The sequence below is a fragment of the Excalfactoria chinensis genome, chromosome 4, assembly GCF_039878825.1.
Source record: "Excalfactoria chinensis isolate bCotChi1 chromosome 4, bCotChi1.hap2, whole genome shotgun sequence".
NCBI lineage: Eukaryota > Metazoa > Chordata > Aves > Galliformes > Phasianidae > Excalfactoria > Excalfactoria chinensis.
The window spans coordinates 23,814,040-23,835,183 of NC_092828.1; the positions used below are offsets into that span (position 1 = coordinate 23,814,040).

At 52.2% G+C, this 21,144-nt stretch overlaps 3 protein-coding genes across 11 annotated transcripts in view; 2 read left to right on the forward strand and 1 right to left on the reverse strand.

Annotated features, from left to right (window-relative positions):
• The first annotated feature begins 13,034 nt into the window (after positions 1 to 13,034).
• On the forward strand, positions 13,035 to 14,653 carry SLC10A4 (solute carrier family 10 member 4). Its single transcript, XM_072335845.1, has 3 exons — positions 13,035 to 13,474; positions 13,630 to 13,840; positions 13,952 to 14,653. The coding sequence occupies exons 1-3, from the start codon at positions 13,095 to 13,097 to the stop codon at positions 14,465 to 14,467; spliced, it is 1,107 nt and encodes a 368-aa protein (XP_072191946.1). The 5' UTR covers positions 13,035 to 13,094; the 3' UTR covers positions 14,468 to 14,653.
• Positions 14,654 to 14,983: 330 nt separating this feature from the next.
• ZAR1 (zygote arrest 1) lies at positions 14,984 to 17,290 on the forward strand. The gene is made up of 4 exons (XM_072335623.1): positions 14,984 to 15,778; positions 15,847 to 15,939; positions 16,008 to 16,082; positions 16,151 to 17,290. Exons 1-4 carry the CDS (start codon positions 14,987 to 14,989, stop codon positions 16,292 to 16,294), a joined length of 1,104 nt encoding a protein of 367 aa, XP_072191724.1. The 5' UTR covers positions 14,984 to 14,986; the 3' UTR covers positions 16,295 to 17,290.
• A 1,619-nt stretch (positions 17,291 to 18,909) lies between these two features.
• FRYL (FRY like transcription coactivator) overlaps positions 18,910 to 21,144 on the reverse strand; it is a 158,478-nt gene continuing 156,243 nt past the window's right edge. For all 9 annotated transcript variants that reach the window (XM_072334014.1, XM_072334013.1, XM_072334017.1 and 6 more), the window contains one exon: positions 18,910 to 21,028. In XM_072334014.1, the coding sequence (XP_072190115.1) occupies positions 20,770 to 21,028 (259 nt within the window). In that variant the 3' untranslated portion in view covers positions 18,910 to 20,769. The remainder of the gene's footprint in view (positions 21,029 to 21,144) is intronic.

Consider the following 21,144-nt stretch of genomic DNA (forward strand, 5'->3'; position numbering starts at 1 on the left):
TTATCAGCACCTGTAATTTGAATCCTAAGAGGGGAGGCCCATATAGTGTGTAACATTTTCAGAGCACTGGGTCTGCCATCCCGAGGTCTTTCGTTCAAGTCCCGCAGGGTTTCGTATAATCTTTTTGTCCACCCCTGCAGGGACTGGGAGTCTGTCTTCAGGGCAGCCTTAAGAATACCATTGTAGCGTTCAATAAGGCCTGCCCCTGTTGGATTATATGGCAGATGGAATCGCCATTCAATGTTGTTCTCTTCTGCCCAGCGCTGTATCATCGCTCCAGTAAAGTGAGTCCCTTGGTCGCTCTCGATGACTTGAGGTGTCCCATATGCAGACATCAGTTTAGTGAGTGCCTTAATTGTATATGCTTGATTTGCCTTTGGTACGGGATAAGCTTGCAGCAGTCCACTTACAGTATCAACGCAGGTCAGGGCATATCTCGCCCCCTCAGACCGAGGGAGGGGCCCAATGTAATCAACCTGCCATCTCTGAAGAGGACTATATCCTCTAGCAATGTGGGATGTTGTGTCAGGCAACGGTCTTGGTCTCATCTTCGAGCAAGCGTCACAGTCCTGACATGCTTGGACGATATCAGATAGCTGTACAGGCAGCCCCCATGCTTTAGCAGCTGCCCACATTATCTTTTGTCCAGCATGCCGTAGCTTCTGATGTAACCATCGGGCAATATTTTCGGATTGTGAATTCCCAATCCATCGAACTCGGGCCAGTGTGTCCGCTTCATCGTTTCCTGGTGACTGCAGGGGTTGATGACCAGAGACATGGTAGACACATACCGTCCTGTGTTTGACTGTATTCCAAATGTCTACCCACATGTCTTTCCCCCAGATCGGTCGGGCGTGGATAGTCCATTCCTGGGTAGCCCACTGCGTAATCCACAAAGTAAGCCCCCGGTACACGGCCCAACTATCCGTACAGATGTTCAGGATGCCATCACCAGGTTCTTTAGTTATAACCATCCACACGGCTCGTAATTCTGCCCATTGGCTGCTCTGACCATCCCCCTCATCAAACCAGATTGTCTCAGTAGAGGGATGGTATGCTATAGCTCGCCACTTGCTCGGGTTGCCTCTGCTGGACCCATCCGTATACCAGGCATCTTCAGGAATAGGATATCTTCCTTCCTGAACAGGGCTCTTCTCTGGTGGAGCGACCATTGGTTCTTTCGGCGTATCACTGCGATATGTCACTGGGCCTAGGATCTTCTGTAATTCCTCCTTGAGTGGAGACGAAGACAGGCTGCTTCTTTGACTTAGATAGGCGACCCATCGTGCTACCGTCTGTGCTTGGGCCACCCCTGTCTTAGGAAGGTGAGTTAGATCTCTTACCCACCCCTGGATCGGTAATGTAGTTTTAACTATAACCTCTGCTGTTTGCGTTATTGGCTCTACCGCTTGTAACGCTGAATAGGCAGCCAATAACTGTTTTTCAATCATGCTGTATCTTTCTTCTGCTCCGTGCCAAACCTGAGACCAGAATCCAATGGGGGTTCGAACAGAACTCTGGCGTTGCCACAGGCCCCAGCCAAAACCATCCTGGGTAACATGAACGTCTAGTTCAGCTGGGAGGGTCGGATCAAATATACCCAATGCCTGGGCTTGTTTAACTGCCAGCTTTGCCTGTTGGAAAGCATCTTGTTCTACCTTCCCCCAGTTCCACGATTGACCCTTCTTGGTAAGCTTATACAATGGCCTCAACAACTGAGCTAAGTGAGGTATAAAGGAGCGCCAATACCCCAATATACCTAAGAACTCTTGTAGCTGTTTCGATGTTGTAGGGACTGGGAACGCTTGGACTTTATCCACTACTGCACTGGGTAGTACTTTGGTTTTTCCGGACCAAATTACTCCCAGGAATTTTACAGATAGCCCCGGACCTTGCACCTTCTGTGGGTTTATAGCCCACCCTCTCTTTTGCAGATAAGCTATCAATAAATCTGCTGCTTGTCTCACCGCCTCTAATGAATCGGATGTTAACAGGAGGTCATCAATATAATGATATAAATTTACATTATGTGGCTTCTGCCACTTAGCCAGATCACGCGCCACCAAATTATGACAAAAAGTAGGTGAATGCACGTACCCTTGCGGCAGAACCTGAAAAGTCCACTGCCTGCCTTCCCATGTGAATGCAAACTGGTCTTGTGATTCTTCACTAATTGGAATACTGAAGAATGCATTCGCTAAGTCTAGGACACAGTGATACGTTTTAATTTCTCTACTTAGTGTGTCCATTAGGGAGGCAATATTGGGTACGGCTGCATGAACGGGCGGCGTGACCTTATTTAATTCCCTGTAATCCACTGTCATCCTCCATGTTCCATCCGATTTTCGCACTGGCCATATTGGGGAGTTGTACGGGCTATGTGCAGGCCTTATAATACCCACTTTTTCTAATTCCTGCACTGTTTTTGTTATTTCATCCTGCCCACCTGGGAGTCTGTACTGTTTTACATTAGTAATCCGACGTGGCTTGGGCAGACAAATAGGCTCATGTTTTGCATGGCCTCTCAATATTGTCTGAATTGCCCGGATACTAATGCATCTTTGCCGCAACCGGAACTCTCCCACCGTTGTGTGGAGAGCCAGACCCCACAAGATATCAATTCCCAATATGTATTCCGGAATTGGAGCAATAGATACCTTGTACTCCCGTGGTGGGAGGCGCCCGACCCCCAATTTTACCCAAGTTTGGGTGACTGGAACGGTCTGTCCCCCAAAGCCTCCAATCATTACTTTGTTCCCTCTGAATTTTGTTGGGTCCCCATATATTATAGATGTTTCCGCCCCAGTATCAACGAGGGCCATAACCTTCTGCACATTCTCTCGGGACCAATATATTGTCAATTCCACATAGGGCCTCCGGTCCCGTCTAGAGGCCCTAGGGTGACTGACGTCCCTCATCACGCCATAAACTGGGCCAGATTCAAGTCTTTTACCTCTGATGCCTCTGGTATTGTGACCCGAGGCACCTGAGGTGGCTTCTTTTTCCTATTTGGCACGACAAAGTCTTCTAGATTCCAAACTGTTGTTGGTCGTCGTTCTATAAGCCTTATCCCCGGTCTTTTGGGGCGGTTTTGAAATTTTTGTTCATCCTTCAGCTGTTTCCACAACTGAAGCAGAACGTGATTGGGCTGCCCATCAATTTTGGCAAATTGAACACCTGCTCGGAGTAGATCATTAAACATTTGTTTTCGGGACACCCTAATGGGTCCCGCCCGAGGGGTTCGTGGAGCCGATCTCCTGGCTCGGGCTATTGGAAAAACTTCAGAATCTTCAATTACTCTAATATTGCGCTTGGTTCTCAGGCGCTCAGTTTCTCCCAGGTCCGCTACCAATTGGGCAGCATGCTGGACTGCTGCCTCTGCGGCCACTAAAGGATTCAATATAGAAACCAATGTTCCATACATATGTGAGGGAGCCTGCTGTAAGATTAGGTCCCTCATTCCTGCGGAAAACTTCACCATGTCCGGACTAACAGATGCATCTTCATAGACAGCCTCTCGCATGCCTAGTTCCCGGATATAATTTTGTAGGTCTTCCATAGAAGACCACATTCCTGTATGTATTGGCATGTCTGTTTTATTTGACCATACCATACGGCAGGCAGCCATTATCCAATCTACGATTGAATGATTCTCTTCAGGGAACTGGGACCCTGAGTACAATCTCTGCCTCAGGGCAGGATGGACTGTTATTGTTGCTAGTTTAGATACCTCGGGGCCGCTAACTATTACACTTTCTGCTCCCGAGTCCCATAATCGTAGCAGCCAGGCTGGGACACTTTCCCTCGGTCTTTGCCTGAAGCGCTGTACTAGATCCATAAGTTCGGTGGGTGTGTATGGACGTGCTGTTACGTGTAAATAGGAGTCAGCAGGGGTCCATTGATCAGGAGGCACCCCTGCTGGTCGCTCCTGGACTTTTTTTGTTTTTTGAGTTACCATAGGACGGACTTCTAATAAGTCCGTCTTAAGTGGCTCTTCTAGGTCAGATTTAGTGACCTTAGTTTGATCCGATGTTTCAGGATCCCTACTATCATCCATTGTAATATATCTAATTTGGGGGGTGTTTGAAAAAAATGATGAATTTTTCCCCGTTAACAGATTAATTTCGCCCTCTAATTTTTCAATGCGGGCTTTTAATAATTGATTTTCATGTTCAATCTTATTTGATTTAATCTCTGCCTGATTTAAAGCATTCAATAAAGGCCAAGCAGCCATGGATGCAGCCATTTGCCTTTCCTTGGTTGTCAAAATATCTTTTTGCAACCCCTGAAAGTATTCAGTTAGATAGTAAGGGGACATATTGCCCGTTACCCGTAAGGGCCCCCATTGTTCGATAATCGTCGCTAATTGAAAATATGGGGACGCCTCAAACCCTGGTATTTGTCCAGGGAGGATTTTCCCTAAGGGGGTGATCTTCTCCCCCTTGAACCAGCTAAACACATTCCATAGGAAAGACATTTTTTTTCCGATATTTGCAGGCTCCTGCCTGGCTCGCCAAATGTATTGGTTTTAAATGTACAGATGGAAACAAAATGTACAGAAGGTATATAAGTGAATAAGTAAAGGAAAAACTCACCAATGGTGGTGCCTTGACTGAAGCAGCTGAGGCAGTCCTCCCTGGTGAGCGATCTCCAAGAGATACTGCTCCAGTGGGAGTCAGCCCTTAAATGAGGTCTCAGAGGGGATGGAGTCAAGCTCCACCCCTCCCGGGAGCACAGCTACATCACTCTCACCTGTGCTCCCACAGCTGACCCCATACTTGCCTCAGCTGATTAATCAGAGGTTCAGGCTGTGATTACCAATCTCCCATACAGGGGCCCAAATCTGATCAGCACTCAAGATGTGGCCTCACCAGTGCAAAGTACAAAGGGACGATCACCTCCCTGCTCCTGCTGGCTGTGCTGCACCTGATACATGCCAGGATGCCATTGGCCTCTTTGGCCACACTGCTGGCCCACATTCAGCCAGCTGACAGATCTGTTTCCTCTGAACAGCTCTCGTTGCTACCTAAGAGTGGGACTCTGCACTTGGTCTTATTGAAGCTTATACAATTGGCCTCAGCTCATCAACCCGGGCTATCCAAAACCCTTTATAGGGCCTTCCTACCCTCAGGCAGATCCTCACTTTCTCCCAGTTCAGCTACTACTGAAGGTGCACTCAATCCTCTCACCCAGATCATCAGTAAAGATATGAAACACGACCAGCCCCAGCACCGACCCCTGAGGAGCACCATTCGTGACTGATCACCAGCTGGATTTCATTCACCACCACTCTCTGGGCCTGGCCATCCAGCCCATTTTTTACCCAGTAAAGATCATACCCATCCAAGGAACGGGCTGCCAGCTACTCCAGGAGAATAGTGCAGGGACAGAGTCAAAGGCTTTACTCAAGCCTAAATAGATTACACAAAAAGCTGTATTCTGAGTTTTCCTCCTGCTGATTTGCTTGCTGAAGTCTTTTAAGTGCACCACCTGCCTTGCACCTTACAGGATTCGTGCTCACTTCAACAACATTCTCATTACAAACATTTGGGAATTGATACAGAAATTTGAACAACCTGGACATGCATCCAGCAAACCTCAGCTCAGCTGTTAAGTTTTGCCCAGTCCAAACACAAGCAAGGTGCCTGCAATAACCAGCATGAACCAGCACGCAGGCTCTTCACAGGCCTCTAAAGGGTTCTCATAGAGGTGCCACATACAATTCCACAGCAAGAATGCAGCTGCCAGATTCAGTAAGTCTGTTTCCCTAACACAAATGCCATCCTATTAGAATAGTTAAACTTACTTCTATATGGTAAGCGGACCTAGCATGATGTGTACGATGAAATTCAGCCAGTGAGACTGGCCATGCATTGCCATGTAGTCCCCTGGTCTGTAATTAAACATCCAGATCAGAATGTTTCCCCCCAGGCAGCTTACCTTCTGAAGTGGAGCTGACTTCACTCTTCCTGCCCCTTGGATGTGAGCTGCTCCTTTCCTTCACCTTTTGGTTCAGGGATCAAATGTGGTTTCCTTCGTGTTCCTTCAGGAAAACACAGGGCAGCATCAAAGTCACAAGCAATTCGGTTGCCCTTCCCACATCTCTTTCTATAATAAACTCTTCTGTATTAAACCCACATTGAGCACTTAGAAACATGAAGGTTGGAAAAGACTACTAAGATCACCTGGTCCCAACTCAATGCTCCATGCCCACCAACCTACATCCCTCAGCACCTCATTATTTCAAAGGGAAGAGAGTATTTTCCCCACAGCTCTCTTACACTGCAGGAAGGTGAGAGCGTTCCTGTGCGGGTGGTGCGGAAGCACCGGGCCGGGTTCTGTCGGACCGTGCATTTCCCATTTACTCTTGAGCGTCTTCCGGCCTCCTGCACAAGGCTGACACCTGCAGGCAGACTGACCACAGCTTTGGTTCAGGAAGGTGAGGCCGGGTTGCGAGCACTGCTCACTGCCTCGCACAGAACTTCAGCACGGCTAAGAAACCTTTACCCTCCCGAAGCTTCGTGTTAATCCCTGGTTTGCGGGTCAGGAACTGAAAGGAGCCAGCACTGCTTCAGGCTCACACTCACTCCCTAGAGCTGCTCACTTTGCAATGGGACACCAGTCCCCATGTCTCACACAGTCATTCTATACACCACTGTCCCCTTTACATTACACAACAGCTGTGCTGTGACTGCACTGAGCGCTGCAGGAACAAAACACAGCTGTGGAGGTTACACTTAACTACAGCTGGTCAGCAGAATTAAAGGCACAGCTCATTGAAGTGATTCTCTACCTGCAAAACGGGTTTTCAGCACCGCTCCCCCCAACCCCCACTTCTGTTGCAAGCACTGAGCTACAAAGTCTCCATAGGTTAAAGTTCCATAACACCTTTCCCCAGGCAGGCTGCTAGGCTAGGCCAGGGGCCACAGTAACCCTGCACTGACACCAACCCATAGCAGCCCCCAGCACCAAGGTCAGACTGGACAGGGCTCTGAGCACCCTGACCGAGCTGTAGGCATCCCTGATCACTGCAGGGCAGTTGAAGCAGAAAGCCTCTGAAGGCCCCTTCCACATCAAATGACTCTATGATACCTTCCTCAGTGCATTTCTCCCAGCTGTGTTGTTTCCCTTTGCTTAGTACCACCAGACCAACCCACACACCCAGTTACACAATCCAGTACCTAATGGATCTTTACTCACCTCCCTCTTTAAGCCCCAGGTTAATACAGCTCAACCACCCCGCTGCTGCTTCTGCTCACAGTGTGCTCCAGTGGTGGCTGCAATGCTGATGGGAGAAAACATCAGCCTAAGCACTGCTGGAAAGCTTCTAGAAAATACCATGTATAACAAACAGCCCCCAGATCTGCTGTGTGAGTAGAGCTCTTTATCAGAATGAAGCTGGGCAGGACAGGTGCAGCTCATGACAAATCTTCCTTCAGAAATGCAGTTTCATTGAAGCAGGTGCTGCCATTTAGAGCCTTAGTAGGGATGAAGAACATTGGGCAAACCCTCTGCTCCTGCCTTAGCCTCTGGGTTCTCCACACATCTCTACTCTTACCCACTGATGTGGAGCCCAGCACAAGGTTAAGTCATTTATGTTTATCTACCCCCGGGCTAATACAGACACAAGCCCTGTTAATGCTGCTCCAGCTGACTTGAATACAAAGGAATTAGGAAACCTTTGCCCCGATTGCATTTCAAGCAGTGCCTGGATGTCAGCGGCAGCAGTGTTGTGTCACTGCTGTCACCTGGCTTCAGGATCACAGAGTCATTCACACTGGGCTGCAGGAGACCCTCCTCCGGTTCCTTGCTCTGCCACACACTGCCGCTGATGCTGATGCTGATGTATTTTGCTGGGGCTCAGTCCTTTGTCAGCACAGCGTGGCTGGGAGGGAGTGAGGAAGGGAGGGAGGGAAGGTAGAAGGGAGGAAAGGAAGGAGGGAGGGAAGGAGGGAGGGAAGGAGGGAGGGATGGGCATTCTGCTATTTAGAGACAAGGGTCAGCTGTGGGCACCCCTTCATCTGTGGCAGCAGGGTGAGCTATGAATGGAAATCTGGCCAACATCTGTTTATGAGACCAAATGTCACAGAGCAGGTAATGCCTGCTGTAAATGTCAGAGTTGATGGCGGTTCTTTTTTTGTGAGGGTGGATCGGTGAAAATCTTAGCAAAGATTTGGTTCCTGTATTTATGCTGCCATTTACACAGGCCTGGGTCAATGCTCGACATTGCCTAGGCTGCACTCCAGGCACAGAAATGCTGCAGGATACCAGAACTTGTGTTGCACAGCACCCAGGCCTGGCTCAGTCAGGAGCTGGGCTGGATGCCTCCAATGCAGAACTAACCTAAAAAGCAATGCTCATTATTGGGCTCAGCCCCCACAGCCTTTGTGTGTGGCACTGCCCGTGTCTCAGCCTGCTGCAAGCACTCCCATCCCACATTTCAGTGCTGTTCCACCAAGCTTTTCATTAGCAGAATGTCTCTATCTGTATCTCTATCTATTCCCACTTCCTGCACCTTTCCCATTATGAAGATAATAATATTAATTACCAACGCGAATGACTGAAATTGTTCTATCAATGTCATGACAAAATTAAAACAACAGAGAGATCACATTTACAGACCACTCTGACTCCTCCTTCAGCCCCTCCACTGTACGGTCTGGCACTGATGCCTTTGTCACTCCAACAAACACTCCGTTTCCTCATTTTCATCTCCTGTTTTCTCTCCCGCCCCACTGGACACAAGTAAACACAGAACTATGACTCCATTCAAGGCACCATCCAGGGTCCCTTTCCTGCACTTCATTTTTTATCCTTAATCATTAAGGTTGGAAAAGAACACTAAGATCATCCGGTCCAACTGCCAGCCCACCACCCCATGCCCGCTGACCTTGTCCCTCCGTGCCACATCCACAAGTTCTCTGAACACCTCCAGTGATGGTGACTCCACCACGTCCCTGGGCAGCACATTCCACACTTTCAGAGAAGAAATCCTTCTCCCCTCTCCCTACAGCCTTGTTTCAGGTCATTCTAGAGAGCTCGAGTCTCCTCTGAGCCTGCTCCAGACTGGGCAATCCCAGTTCCCTCAGCCACTCCTCGTAAGACTTGAGCCCCAGACCCTTCACAGCTTCCTTGCCCTTCTCTGGACACACTCCAGGGTTTCTATGCCTTTCTTGTACTGAGGGGCCCAAATCTGAACAGCACTCAAGATGTGGCCTCACCAGAGCAGAGTACAAAGGGACGATCACCTCCCTGCTCCCGCTGGCTGTGCTGCACCTGATACATGCAGGATGCCATTGGCCTCTTTGGCCACTTGGGCACACTGCCCACAAGATTTGCACTTGGTATTGCTAAAGCTTATACAACTGGCCTCGGCCCATTGATTCCAGCCTATCCAGATACCTCTGTAGGGCCTTCCTGTAAAGGCAGACCCTCACTTTCTCCCAGTTCAGTGTCATTTGCAAACTTATTGAGCATGCACTCAACCCTCTCATGCGGCTCTTTGCCATAGGATCAGCCTACAACACTCTCTAAGAGCTTCCCATTGTGTGAGAGATTTATTTCTTCCCATTCTCCCGAGATTTCTTTGTAAATCAATGGGGACTTAATTTAATAACAGCACACCTGGCTTGTGGTCTGGCCTTGCTTTGTTCGTGTGCTGATCAGTCCCGCAGATATCCATTTTCATTACTCTGTAAAAACCTGGCAGCGGCACAAGGTCCATTTTTACTCCGTGTTTAAGCAGCCTTGCTGTAGGAGCAGCAGTGCCAACGGCAGTGGAGTGTAGAGGGCTCTGTGCCACCCGAGGCAGAGCAATGCTGCTCATGCTGACCCGTCCCACGGGCTCATCTCCAATCTGAAGAAAGCTTCGGCAGCAGAGGGCTGGGATTTGTCTTTAGAAAGTCATCCTTCAATTAAATTAACACTCCATTTAGCAAACAGTGCTGCAGGAGTCTTCAAATTCACTCCTGTATTTTTTGACATTCAGACTGTTGTGTAGGACGATGCAGTCTCGGTGCCATTTACTCTGACCTGGCCAAACCAAACCAAACTAAACCACAGCCCATATTTTACAGGTACAAGACGACATTTATGAGCTTCACCTCACATGATTTATGTCTCTTAACTGGATTAGGTTCCTGCATAGGAAATGAAAGAGGGGCTTCAAGCCTCAACGGCAAACAGAAGCCTCTAACCCAGCTGGGTCAGGGCCAGGAACGGCACCTCCCAGCCCAGTGCCGTTTGTCACTTTGTGCACATGCCATCGTCAGCTCTGCAGTCATCTCACTCTGCACGAGCACCTGCAGCACAACGCGTTTGTGTTCCGACCCCCCCGGCCCCATGCACAGGGGCTCACCCTGGGTTACCAGCAGAGCCCCGCAAAGGCAGAGCTGTGCCTGCAGCCGGAGGATGCCTGGCTCTGAGCCCAGGGGTGAGCTTCAGAGGCAGCCCCGCCATCCCCAACCCTGCCATCCCCAGCTCCGTCGTCCCCTGTCCCTGCCTGGCTGGGCACGAGGCTAATTCCGGCTCCTCTGCACCGAGACGTGCATTAGTCATCCAGTCATTTATTTTATTATGCCTTTCATCATGATGCTGATAGTGCTCCCACATGAAAAGAAAGATCTCAGACAGCAGCAGAAGGCGGTAGTGCCAGAAGCGGAATGATTTCCTATGTAAACTCAGGTAAAGGTACCTAACATGCAACACGTAGCTGCTAACAAAAGTGTACTAAGGCAACCTCCAAATGCACACTACCAATATCTGCTTTCCAGCTGCAGGGGGACAGCAGCCTCAGCAGATGTCCATCAGCAATCCATTAGCAGGATTAGCCTTCCTCCAGGAGCCTGCCTGTAATGGGATGGCTGGCAAAGGGACCTGCAGCTCAGCTTTGGAAGGTGGATCACACACAGTTAGGACGCTCAGTCCTGATGGTGAAATACTGGAACATAGCAACCTGAGTCCTGAAGTGCTTCGTTCGATGATTAATAGGCTTGAGGTGCTTTAAAAATAACCATGGGGCACATCAAGTACAACAGTACAGTTTATTTCAACAGTAATTTCTGCCCTGGACTGCTAACACAGAAATGCTCGGCAGGTCTGTGATTCAAAGGGAGGAGCTGCCTGCAGCCACGCAGAGGAAATGCAGCAGGCAACAGGGACACAAAGGAGACCGGCAGCACAGCACTGAAGCTCATGCTGCTGCATTCGGGTCATGGCCAGATTTCTCCCTACCACACCACCTCAACTTGGTAGCAACACTCGGAGGTTACGGATGTCAGAGCACTTCTCAAGGAGGGAATAAACAGTGCAGACTGTGGGCAGGCTTCAGGCACTGGCAGAGCTGCTCAGAGAGCTGTGGGTGCCCCGTCCCAGGAGGTACTCAAGGCCAGGTTGGATGGGGCCCTGGGCAGCCCAAGCTGGTGGGGGGCAGCCCTGCCCACAGCATGGGGGTAAAACTGTGCGGGCTTTAGCATCCCTTCCAACCCAAACAGGTCTGTGGTTCTATGATTTGAAATAAGAGTCTGAGGGACAGAACTGCAATGAATGGGGGAGGTCAAATGGAGGAGAAACACTTTCATGGGATCCCATCTGCACAAGGAGGCAGCATGGATGCTGCACCCAGGGCCCCAACAAAGAGGCTTTGAGGCCAGGCAGCTCCATGACACCAATGCAAGACGAACCAAAAGAAGGGAAGCCCTGCAGCAGAAGAGGCTGCAGCAACCAGGACGCGTGGGCAAGGGGAAATGCTGCTGGGGAGGCCTGTGGCACATGAGGGTACGTCGCCATCATCCTGCCACCGTGCCCCTGCAGTGGCCCCCAGGAAGGAGGGCAGGAAGCAGCACATCTGGTTCTCTCAGTTTTTGCCTGAAACGTGACTGGTTTGGGGCAGGAGTGATGCCCATCCATCAGCACGTCCTTCCCCCCTGAAAGAGGCAACAAGAGCCACCTACTCGGAGAAGGCCCTGCTTACCCAAGCACCAGCCAACAGGCCTTGCCAGCACAAAGACAGCCATGGAACAACCACCAAAATCATCAACGTCTCTGCATGTTCCTATTCTGATTCCCAACTCTCCAAAGCCACAAGAAATAGCCACTCTGGATCCATGTTATAAGTAGCAATGAACACACAGGTCTCACTGTGCTCAAGGCCCAGAGATTTCTCCCCGAGGCCTTTCCTCTCCTCTCCACACTCCCATCACTGCTCTGCAGACCGGCACAGTGCTTCTCACAGGAGCCAAGCATTCCAACAGCAGCTCTACGTGCTGTGCTGACAACTCGCTGACTGAACGAGGCCTGGGTCATGCCTTACAGTCTGGTCAGCACTGCTCGCAGGATGCACATTGCCTTGCAGAAACCAAGCTCATTCTGCGAGTAGTGGGAGGCAACATTATTCATTCTGGTTACAAACCGTGCACCAGTGGCTGCTCTCCATCCCACCCCTTGCCCTCACCACTTGTCCGCTCACCTCATTTTCAACAGATGGAACAACGAGGAAGAAATTTGGTCCCAACTTATAAGTTCGGAACGTTCAGCCCAAGATAACCAACCAGGCCCTGCGCTCCCCTTGGCCGGCAGCGCAGAGCACAAAATACGAATGAATGCGCTGCAGAGCGCTGGGTCCCATCGGGCTGTCCAGTGCCTATGACTCATCCCGTGCTCTCCTTCAGCAAGAAAACGAGCACGGAGGGAGCAGCGCTGCACCGGCATCGCCCGGCACGCCGCCGTCCCCGCGGCTCTGCCCCTGGGCACCGCCCGCTAATTCCCAGCGGGACACCGCCGGCACACGGCAGCATCCCCAGCTGCCGACCCCTCCTCCCCTCGCACGGGCGGCCGATCTGCGCGGGGTGCCGCCAGCCCGGACGCCCGTAGCGCGGCGCGGTGCCGCCGTGCCCCCTGAGCAGCGCGGTGCCCCCCCGCACCCGTTGCGGGCCCTGCCCCCGCGGGAGGAGGGCGGCGGGGCCGGGGGCGGCGCTGGCGGCCGTCGGGGCTGCGGCGAAACACCGCCCCCGAGAGCGGCGGCAGACGGCGCGGAGCTCGGCGCGGGCTGCGGGCGCCCGTCACCCCCGAGGGTCCCGCGGCCCCGCGGCGCGGCCATGGCCGGCTCGGAGCAGCCCCCGGCGGCGGGCGGCGGCCCCGACGACGGAGCGGCGCCGGGGGCCGGCGAGGCGCTGGGAGAGCGGCCGCTGAGCCAGGGGCTGAGCGTGCTGGTGGGGCTGGCGCTGTGCGTGACCATGCTGGGGCTGGGGTGCGCCGTGGAGCTGGGGCAGCTGGGGCGGCAGCTGCGGCGCCCCGTGGGGGTGCTGCTGGCGCTGCTGGGGCAGTTCGTGGCCATGCCGCTGGTCGCCTTCCTCCTCGCCCTCATCTTCGCACTGGACGAGGTGGCGGCCGTGGCGGTGCTGCTGTGCGGCTGCTGCCCCGGGGGGAACCTCTCCAACCTCATGTCGGTGCTCGTCGACGGCGACATGACCCTCAGGTAGGTAACCGGGTGCCGGGGCGAGTCGGGGACGGCGCGCAGCTCGGCTCCGGGACCCCGATCCTACCACGGGCCGGGGAGGGCGGGAGAGGGGGAGTGTGTTCTGGCAGCTCCTGCCCCGACGCGATCCGCCGTTACCTTTCGCTCCCCCGCAGCATCATCATGACCGCATCCTCCACGCTGCTGGCGCTGCTCCTGATGCCGCTGTGCTTGTGGCTGTACAGCCGGCCCTGGATCCACACGGCGCTGGTGCGGCTGCTGCCCCTGGGCGCCGTCAGCCTGACGCTGGGCAGCACGCTGCTCCCCATCGGCCTGGGGGTGCTCATCCGCTACCGGTACCCCCGCGCTGCCGACCTCCTGGTCAAGGTAAGGACACGGTAGCGGGTGGTGCAGAGGTTCTGACTGCGCAAAGCGAGGGCAGAGGGGGCTCGTGCTGTTAAACTCAGCCTTGTGCCGTTTCTCGCTGTCTGTGGCCAGGTCTCGCTGTGGTCCCTCTTAGTGACCCTGGTGATCCTCTTCATCCTGACCGGCACCATGCTGGGGCCCGACCTGCTGGCTCACATCCCCGCCTCTGTCTATGCCATCGCTGTGCTGATGCCGCTGACGGGGTACGCCCTGGGATATGGTTTGGCCACGCTCTTCAGAATGCCCCCACACTGCCGAAGAACGGTGTCGCTGGAGACCGGCTGCCAGAACGTTCAGCTCTGCACCGCCATCCTCAAGCTCACCTTCCCCCCGCAGCTGGTGGGCGGCATGTACATGTTCCCCCTGCTCTACGCGCTCTTCCAGGCGGCAGAAGCGGGGCTCTTTGTGCTGGCCTACAAGGTGTACGGCAGAGACGGCCCCAAGCAGGAGATGCTGGGCGAGGAGGAGGACACAGACATCTCCTATAGGAAGCTGAAGGAAGAGGAGGTGCCCGATACCTCCTATGGCGCCGTGACCACTGAGGAGCTCGGTGCTGCTCCGACAGAGACGACACAGACAGCGCTGTAGCCAGGTGGTGAGGTGGCAGCCCGCTGTTGAGGTGTCAGTGTGGTGTGAGCCGTGCTTGTGCCGGGTGAGCTCACCCGGACTGTTGTTGTTCCAGCTGCTCCCGTCGTACAGTGACGTGTGTTTATTGCCATCACTGGTGTAGTTCCTCAGAAGTATAAATAAAATAAATAATAATAATAAAAGAGGAGAAAGTCTCACTGCCACACAACCCAGTGACCGCTCTTCTCCATGCAGTGAGGCTCAGGCGTGGAAGGAGGAGAACATCTGTAGAGGCCGAGGTGCTGTCACCTTGTGTGTGTCTCCTCGTAAGGTGCCGTGCTACACGCGCTTACTGCAAATACACGGCGAAGCCCAAACCAAACCCGCCTTGCGGCCGAACCGCTCCCCTCAGCTGACCGAGCGCCACAGGCCGCCCCAGGCCCTCGGGCCCGGCTCCAGGCAGGCACCGTCGGGGCGTGTGGAGCCGGGCCCCGCCCCGGGGGGTATTTAAGGCCGCCCCCGGGCCGCCGTCTGGGCGTCATGGCGGAGGATGCGATGGAGAGCTACCTGTACGCCGCCTACCCGCCCTACTCGTACCGCTACCCGCCGCCCAAGGGGAAGGGCGGGGCGGGCGGCTGGCGGCCGCGGGGCGGGTACTTCGCGGGCTACGGGGAGGCGGCGGCGGCCGCGGCCGAGTACTTCGACAACTACCAGCGGGCGCAGCTGAAGGCCATCCTGTCGCAGGTGAACCCCAACCTGACGCCGCGGCTCCGCAAGGCCAACACCAAGGAGGTGGCCGTGCAGGTCAACCCGCGGCAGGACGCCTCGGTGCAGTGCTCCCTCGGGCCCCGCACGCTGCTCAGACGCCGGCCCGGCCCCGCCCCGTCGCGGCCCCGCGAGGCGGCCCCGGAGCCGCAGCCGGATCAGGAGCAGGGCAGCCCGGCCACCACCAGCACCCGAGCCGTGCGCTTCCCGCGCACCGTCGCCGTGTACTCGCCCGTGGCGTCCCGCCGGCTCACCGCCTTCCCCGAGGAGCCCGAGCCGCCGCCGAGGGAGCCCGAGGAGCCGCGGGAGCCTCAGGAGCCGCCGACCCCGGCGGCCGTCGAGGAGGAGCGGCGCGAGGAGGAGCGGCGCGAGGCGGAGGCGGTGCGCGCCAGCTGGGAGAAACCGCCCGAGCACGAGGCCGCTCCGCTGGAACGACGCGGGGTGTCGGAGGGAGCCCGGGAGGAGGCAGAGCCGCCGGCGGAGCCTTTGGAGGAGCCTCCCGCCGCGCCGCCCGCCGCGCCCCAGAAGCAGGAGGCGGCCCCGGGCAAGGCCCGTCTGCGCTTCCAGGTGAGGAGCGGGGCCTGGGGCGGGGGGCCGGGCCGCGCGTCGCCCTCGGTAACGGCCGTGTCCGTCAGTTCCTGGAGCAGAAGTACGGCTACTACCACTGCAAGGACTGCAACATCCGCTGGGAGAGCGCCTACGTCTGGTGCGTGCAGGGCACCAACAAGGTACGTCCCGTCCCGCCCGGCCCCCCTCGGCGGCCCCCAGCAGCCGCTGACCGCCCCGCGCCCCGCAGGTGTATTTCCGTCAGTTCTGCCGCACGTGCCAGAAGTCGTACAACCCGTACCGCGTGGAGGACATCACCTGCCAGGTAACCGCCGGCCCCTCCCCGCACCCCGGGCCGCTCCCCGCAGCCCTCGCTGACTCCTGTCCCCGCAGAGCTGCAAGCAGACCCGCTGCACCTGCCCCGTGAAGCTGCGCCACGTGGACCCCAAGAGGCCGCACCGCCAGGACCTGTGCGGGAGGTGCAAGGGGAAGCGCCTCTCGTGCGACAGCACCTTCAGCTTCAAATACATCATCTGAGGAGGAGGAGGGGATGGGGATTTTGTTTGTTTAGGGCTCTTCCGGGGAACTGCAGGCTCGGCAGGTTGATTTCTGTTCCTGTTTGGGGGTGGCTGGGAAAACTTGCGAGTAAAGATTTGATGAAGCCTCTGCTGGTCAGGTGGGGCTGTGCCCGGTTTGGGGGGTGTGTTGAAATGTTGGGAGTTGCATAAGGGAAGAGCCCGCAAATAATGGTTTGCACATTAGTGATGGTCTGGGCTGCAGCCAGCTCAAGGCTGTGTGGAGTCTCAGACAGGAAAGATCACTGGTTACTCATCGTGCTCAACAACCTGGGCATCAGGCTGACACCCAGTGCAGGTGGCAGAGTGGTGCTCAGTCACTGTGCATGTTGGTGTTCCAGGGCTCCTGCCCTGCTGTTCCTCTCTGGCCAGTGGCTGAGAATGACTGTAGAAGTCAGGCTGCTGCCGGTATGGCTGGCTGGGCCTGACTGAGCTGGTGTTGTAGGCTGGGGCCACGTGCTGCTTGGGGTGGTCTTAATTTGTTTTCAGAGGCAGCTGTCACTGACTGATGGTGAGGGAGCTGTTGATGTTACACACATCGGGTGAAAGGAAACTTGTGGTTATTGGGAGGAAGGGCTCCAGGTGACCTGCATCTGCCCAGCTTCTTCTGAGCCTGTGGATGCTGCACAAAATGCTGTGCACGTGGTGGTGCTTGGAGTGGCCCTTAGGGGTGGTTCTGCTGTCTTCCTTCAGGAAGGGAGCAGATCGCTGCCCATCTGGGATGGGGTTTGCAGCTAGAGGTGATGCACCCGCACTATTTATGCTGCCAGGGTGAGGTCTCTGTGGGGATGAGCACGTTTCAGCGGTGTTACGCACATCAGCACACTACAGCAGTGCCGCCTGCACAGACAGCTTGGAAACCTGTGCCCTGCTATAGTCTACCTCATAGCTAAGGAGATGGGTAAACAATGGAGAAATGTACTTTCCTGAGAATGCAAATAAAGCTGTTACCTTTGAAATTAAGCACTACACTGGACTGAGTCTTGTGGAGAACTCTTCTAAGGTGGCTTGGAAGAACTGGCTTCAGACCACCAGCAGGAGTGCCTGAAGCAGGGAGCTGGCTGTGTCTGTGTGCTGCTCTCGTAGCTGTGGTGATGGTGGGGAGGCAACCGCTGTCCTTGCTGGTAGTGAATGCCTGTTGGGGAGCAGTGTTAATGTTAGAGCTCCTCAAGAACAGACATAGCTCATCCTGCTGTCAGTTCTTGCATGATTTAAGTGCATCCCTTGAACTTACTGCAGTAACTCTTTGAAGTTCTGTTACTGAAGTCTTTTGCAGTAAGAGTACAATCTATCACCAGCAATTAATTGCTCAGTAACTCCATTTATGCTTGCTTCACTAATTACTGTAACAGCATGCTGCGCTCTAGGAATGAGCAGAGCACTACTAATACTACCAGTTTTGTATCACCAAGTGTTAGGGCAGCTAACAGAAATAGCAGCTCTTCCTATGTATACAGCATACCTCAGTAGCATGGCTTTGAGCACTACTTGCTGTGGAGTTACCAGCAGTGGAAATGCAGTACAGCTGAGAATTGTGAGGGCACACAGCTGGTGCTGGGAGCACAGCTGAGCTTCAGGAGAGCTCCTTCAGTGTTGAAGCGGGGGCAGGCTGGCCCTACATGCTGCTGTGAGGTCTTGGAGTGTGGAGGAAGGGAAATGCAGTTTAAGGTGTTAAATAAGCTTTCCTTCGTGCTGCGCTTGTTCCTAGTGCAGCGGTAGCTGTGAGCATCACTCCTCCAACATAAATGTATTGACTGCTTTCATTGCTTGATGTACAGTTCTGAATGCTTTCCCACTTTACTGCTCTGTCATGTCTTTGACAGCACATGCTGCATTGTGGGCTGTGGTTCCTCAGTTCAACAGAAGCAAGGTATGCTGATGGTGACCTGTGTGATTATGCAAAGCAGAGAACAGCGGAGTTGTCAGCTCTTCAGAGGTATCTTGAGCATGCACTGCACTGCTTTTCCATGAGAAGGTGCTTTTTGCAGATGTGAGCTCTGCTAATACTGTGCTCAGTGCATCTTCAAGGTGTCAGACGTTGTGCCAGGTTTCAGTCAGCCTTCATCGCTATGGCTGGGTTTAGCATGCTGCTGGCACTGTGTAGGAATGAGTCATTTGGGAAGTGGTGGCCAGCAAAAAGAGCAGCGCTTGGTATAGCCTGATGCCTCCTTGGAGCTCCCCTGTGAGCAGCCAGGAGTGAAGGATGGGGCTCTGTAAGACAGAACGGGTGGCACAGTCGAGGTCTGGAGGTGGTTCTTAAACCGCAGTAAAAGAAGAAGCATGCAGACATTAAGAATAGCCAACCATTGAGGTACTGTGATTTATGTTCCACATGGCGGGTCTTGGTTCCCACCAGCCACCGTGCAGCTGAGGAACTGTATGCAGAGGTTCAGCTTTGAGGAGTCTTACAGATTCTCTTTATGTTCTCAGAAGGTGCCTGGGGAAACGCATGGACCAGACACAAGGAAAATAAACAGGACTGTGGGGCTCCCATTGTTCTGCAGTCAGCATTTAGCTTAAGTACTTAAATGCTCCTAAAAATACATGAACTTTTGGCTTGTTAAACTACACAGGGTGACAGATACAATGTCTTTTATTTTTACAAAACAAAACAAAAAACTGGTAGAAGATGATGTAAATAAAAGTGTAATGCGCTGCTAAATAGAACTACGTATCCCCCTGTAAATACTTATTAAATAATTAAGAACACCAGCTACAGTACCACAAAACCACCAAAATAAGTCAATTTTATCAGGGTCAGGAGAAAAAAATACAGTGATTATGGATGTGCCTTGACCGGTTACAGAGCTTGTTAGGATAACATAACTACTGTCAGCAGCCCAACAGTGTGTGCACAGTGCCTTCAGTTAATGCGCTTCAGTACAATTAATTACATTTCTAGTGGGGTCAAATTCCCCCAGAAAGGCAGAGCTAAGAATTGCAACTCTACATTCTAAACTCTGGAATTAGAGCCCATTAGAAAAAAAAAATCACAGTGGGTAAGAGATGTATATAAAAATAGCGGGTGTTCCTTTCAGATCACAGGAATGGGGGGACTACATTCTTCTTCTTCTTCTTCTTCTTTTTTTTTATTTTTTTTTTTAATTTTTTTTTTTTTTACAAAATGCTGTTGGTTTCAACAGAATCCAGTTGGTTGGATGCTACAGACTTTGATGCTGAACTTAGAAGAATATTGCCTGTTTGCATGGTTCGAGTTGGCAGTCCTGTTGTCTGTATAGTCCCAATTCCTTAGGCTTAACTTGAGCCACGTATGTGCATTCAGACTTTGTTTGAACCCTGCAGGCTACTCAGGCTGCAAGTCGTGTACGTGACTGCCAATAGTGAGAAGTCCCCTTCCCCTCAGCTTTATACACCTAATGTCTTAACAGTGCATTGCACAAATTTACAAGAAAAATACTGGTTTTGCACTATACAGTTTCTAGAATATATACAGAATAAAATAAGTTAACTTCTAATGAGAATTGCTGATGGGCAGCATATATCTTTAATATACATTTTAAAGTCTCTGCAGGCAGCTACTTTTTGGTTAGTTGTTATCAATATTTGTAACATAAGCACTGATCAGAGAACTGAGCAGCATTCCAATAAAGTTAACAGATATATTATTTCTTTTTAGAAACGCTGGGAAATCCCAGTTTAAAATATTATTAAATGTCCTAACATTTACACGCTATGAGGATTAGATCTAATAAAATAAAATTTCTTCAAAAATAATCTTGCAGCTCTTATAAGCATGCTCTGAGACCTCATTTAACAATCATCCATACCTCCAAAAAACAACTGCCACGTAGCCATACACACCAACTCACACACATCGTTTCCTCGTTACGGACAACAAAATAAAACGCTGAGAAGTCAATGGTTTTTGCAGTCAGAAGCCATCCTACTCATATTCAACCGCACGCTCTCCATGATGCTGCAAAGTGTCTCGTTAGGTATCAGCTGATGATTATTATCTACTGCTGCTGGAAAGCCAGGGGGGCCTTGCAGGTCTTCAGCCAAAATAAACCAGCCTTGATTTTAGCCTCATCCCACCTGCAGCGCTGATTCAACGTTTAGAGGCCGTTACTGCAAACACCGCGTGTAGTTCTGTGACAACAGAAAATAATGCATATGTATGCATTGCATTTAAGCCCTTTTCCTTTCATGTAGGTTTTATACATATGTTTAATTAAAAAAATACTACTGCCACACAGCTACTGTGTAGGAAGAGCAGTTAAGTAAGATGTTAACCTCAATGTTCAGATTTTTTACTTCTGAAGAAATAAGTTCTTGCTGTGATGAAACCGGGTCGTTCGTCAGGATTGCTGGAGAGTTTCTTTTTCGTGTTGTTTATTGTTTGTTTGTTTAAATGAAAGGTGCTCAATAATAGTCCGAAGCATCTTCAGTATCAGTTCTCTTCTAAACGACAGCTGTTCAGAATCCAGTGCTCACAAGACTGACTCCTGGTTTGATTTTCCCTAGAAGGTGATAGGATTGCACCATGCGTAGAGACTCTCGAATTTCTAGATTAAGTTCCATCAGCTTTGAGCTGGCCTCAGACATATCCTGGTTGGAGCCCACTACCGCAAAGCTCCCAGTCTGACCAAGTGTCTGATGACGGAAATATATGTGCAGCAGTGTTTGGATTGGGTCATCTTCCGAACTGCCGAAGATGTCGTGGGGCCAAATGGATCTGTGGACAAACAATTTGTATTTAGACATTAAAATAATAATAATAAATTATTATATAATTTAAATATATAAATATATTTAAATAATAATAATAAAGCATTCTTAAAACAGGGATCT

What these genes read in the sequence shown, in the direction of transcription:
- SLC10A4 (XM_072335845.1), top strand. Translation starts at nt 13,095, where the DNA reads ATGGCCGGCTCGGAGCAGCCCCCGGCGGCGGGCGGCGGCCCCGACGAC. An exon ending in GACGGCGACATGACCCTCAG is followed by an intron (nt 13,475 to 13,629) that starts GTAGGTAACCGG and finishes GCTCCCCCGCAG; the next exon opens with CATCATCATGACCGCATCCT. An exon ending in CTGCCGACCTCCTGGTCAAG is followed by an intron (nt 13,841 to 13,951) that starts GTAAGGACACGG and finishes GTCTGTGGCCAG; the next exon opens with GTCTCGCTGTGGTCCCTCTT.
- ZAR1 (XM_072335623.1), top strand. Translation starts at nt 14,987, where the DNA reads ATGGCGGAGGATGCGATGGAGAGCTACCTGTACGCCGCCTACCCGCCC. An exon ending in AGGCCCGTCTGCGCTTCCAG is followed by an intron (nt 15,779 to 15,846) that starts GTGAGGAGCGGG and finishes CGTGTCCGTCAG; the next exon opens with TTCCTGGAGCAGAAGTACGG. An exon ending in GCGTGCAGGGCACCAACAAG is followed by an intron (nt 15,940 to 16,007) that starts GTACGTCCCGTC and finishes CGCGCCCCGCAG; the next exon opens with GTGTATTTCCGTCAGTTCTG.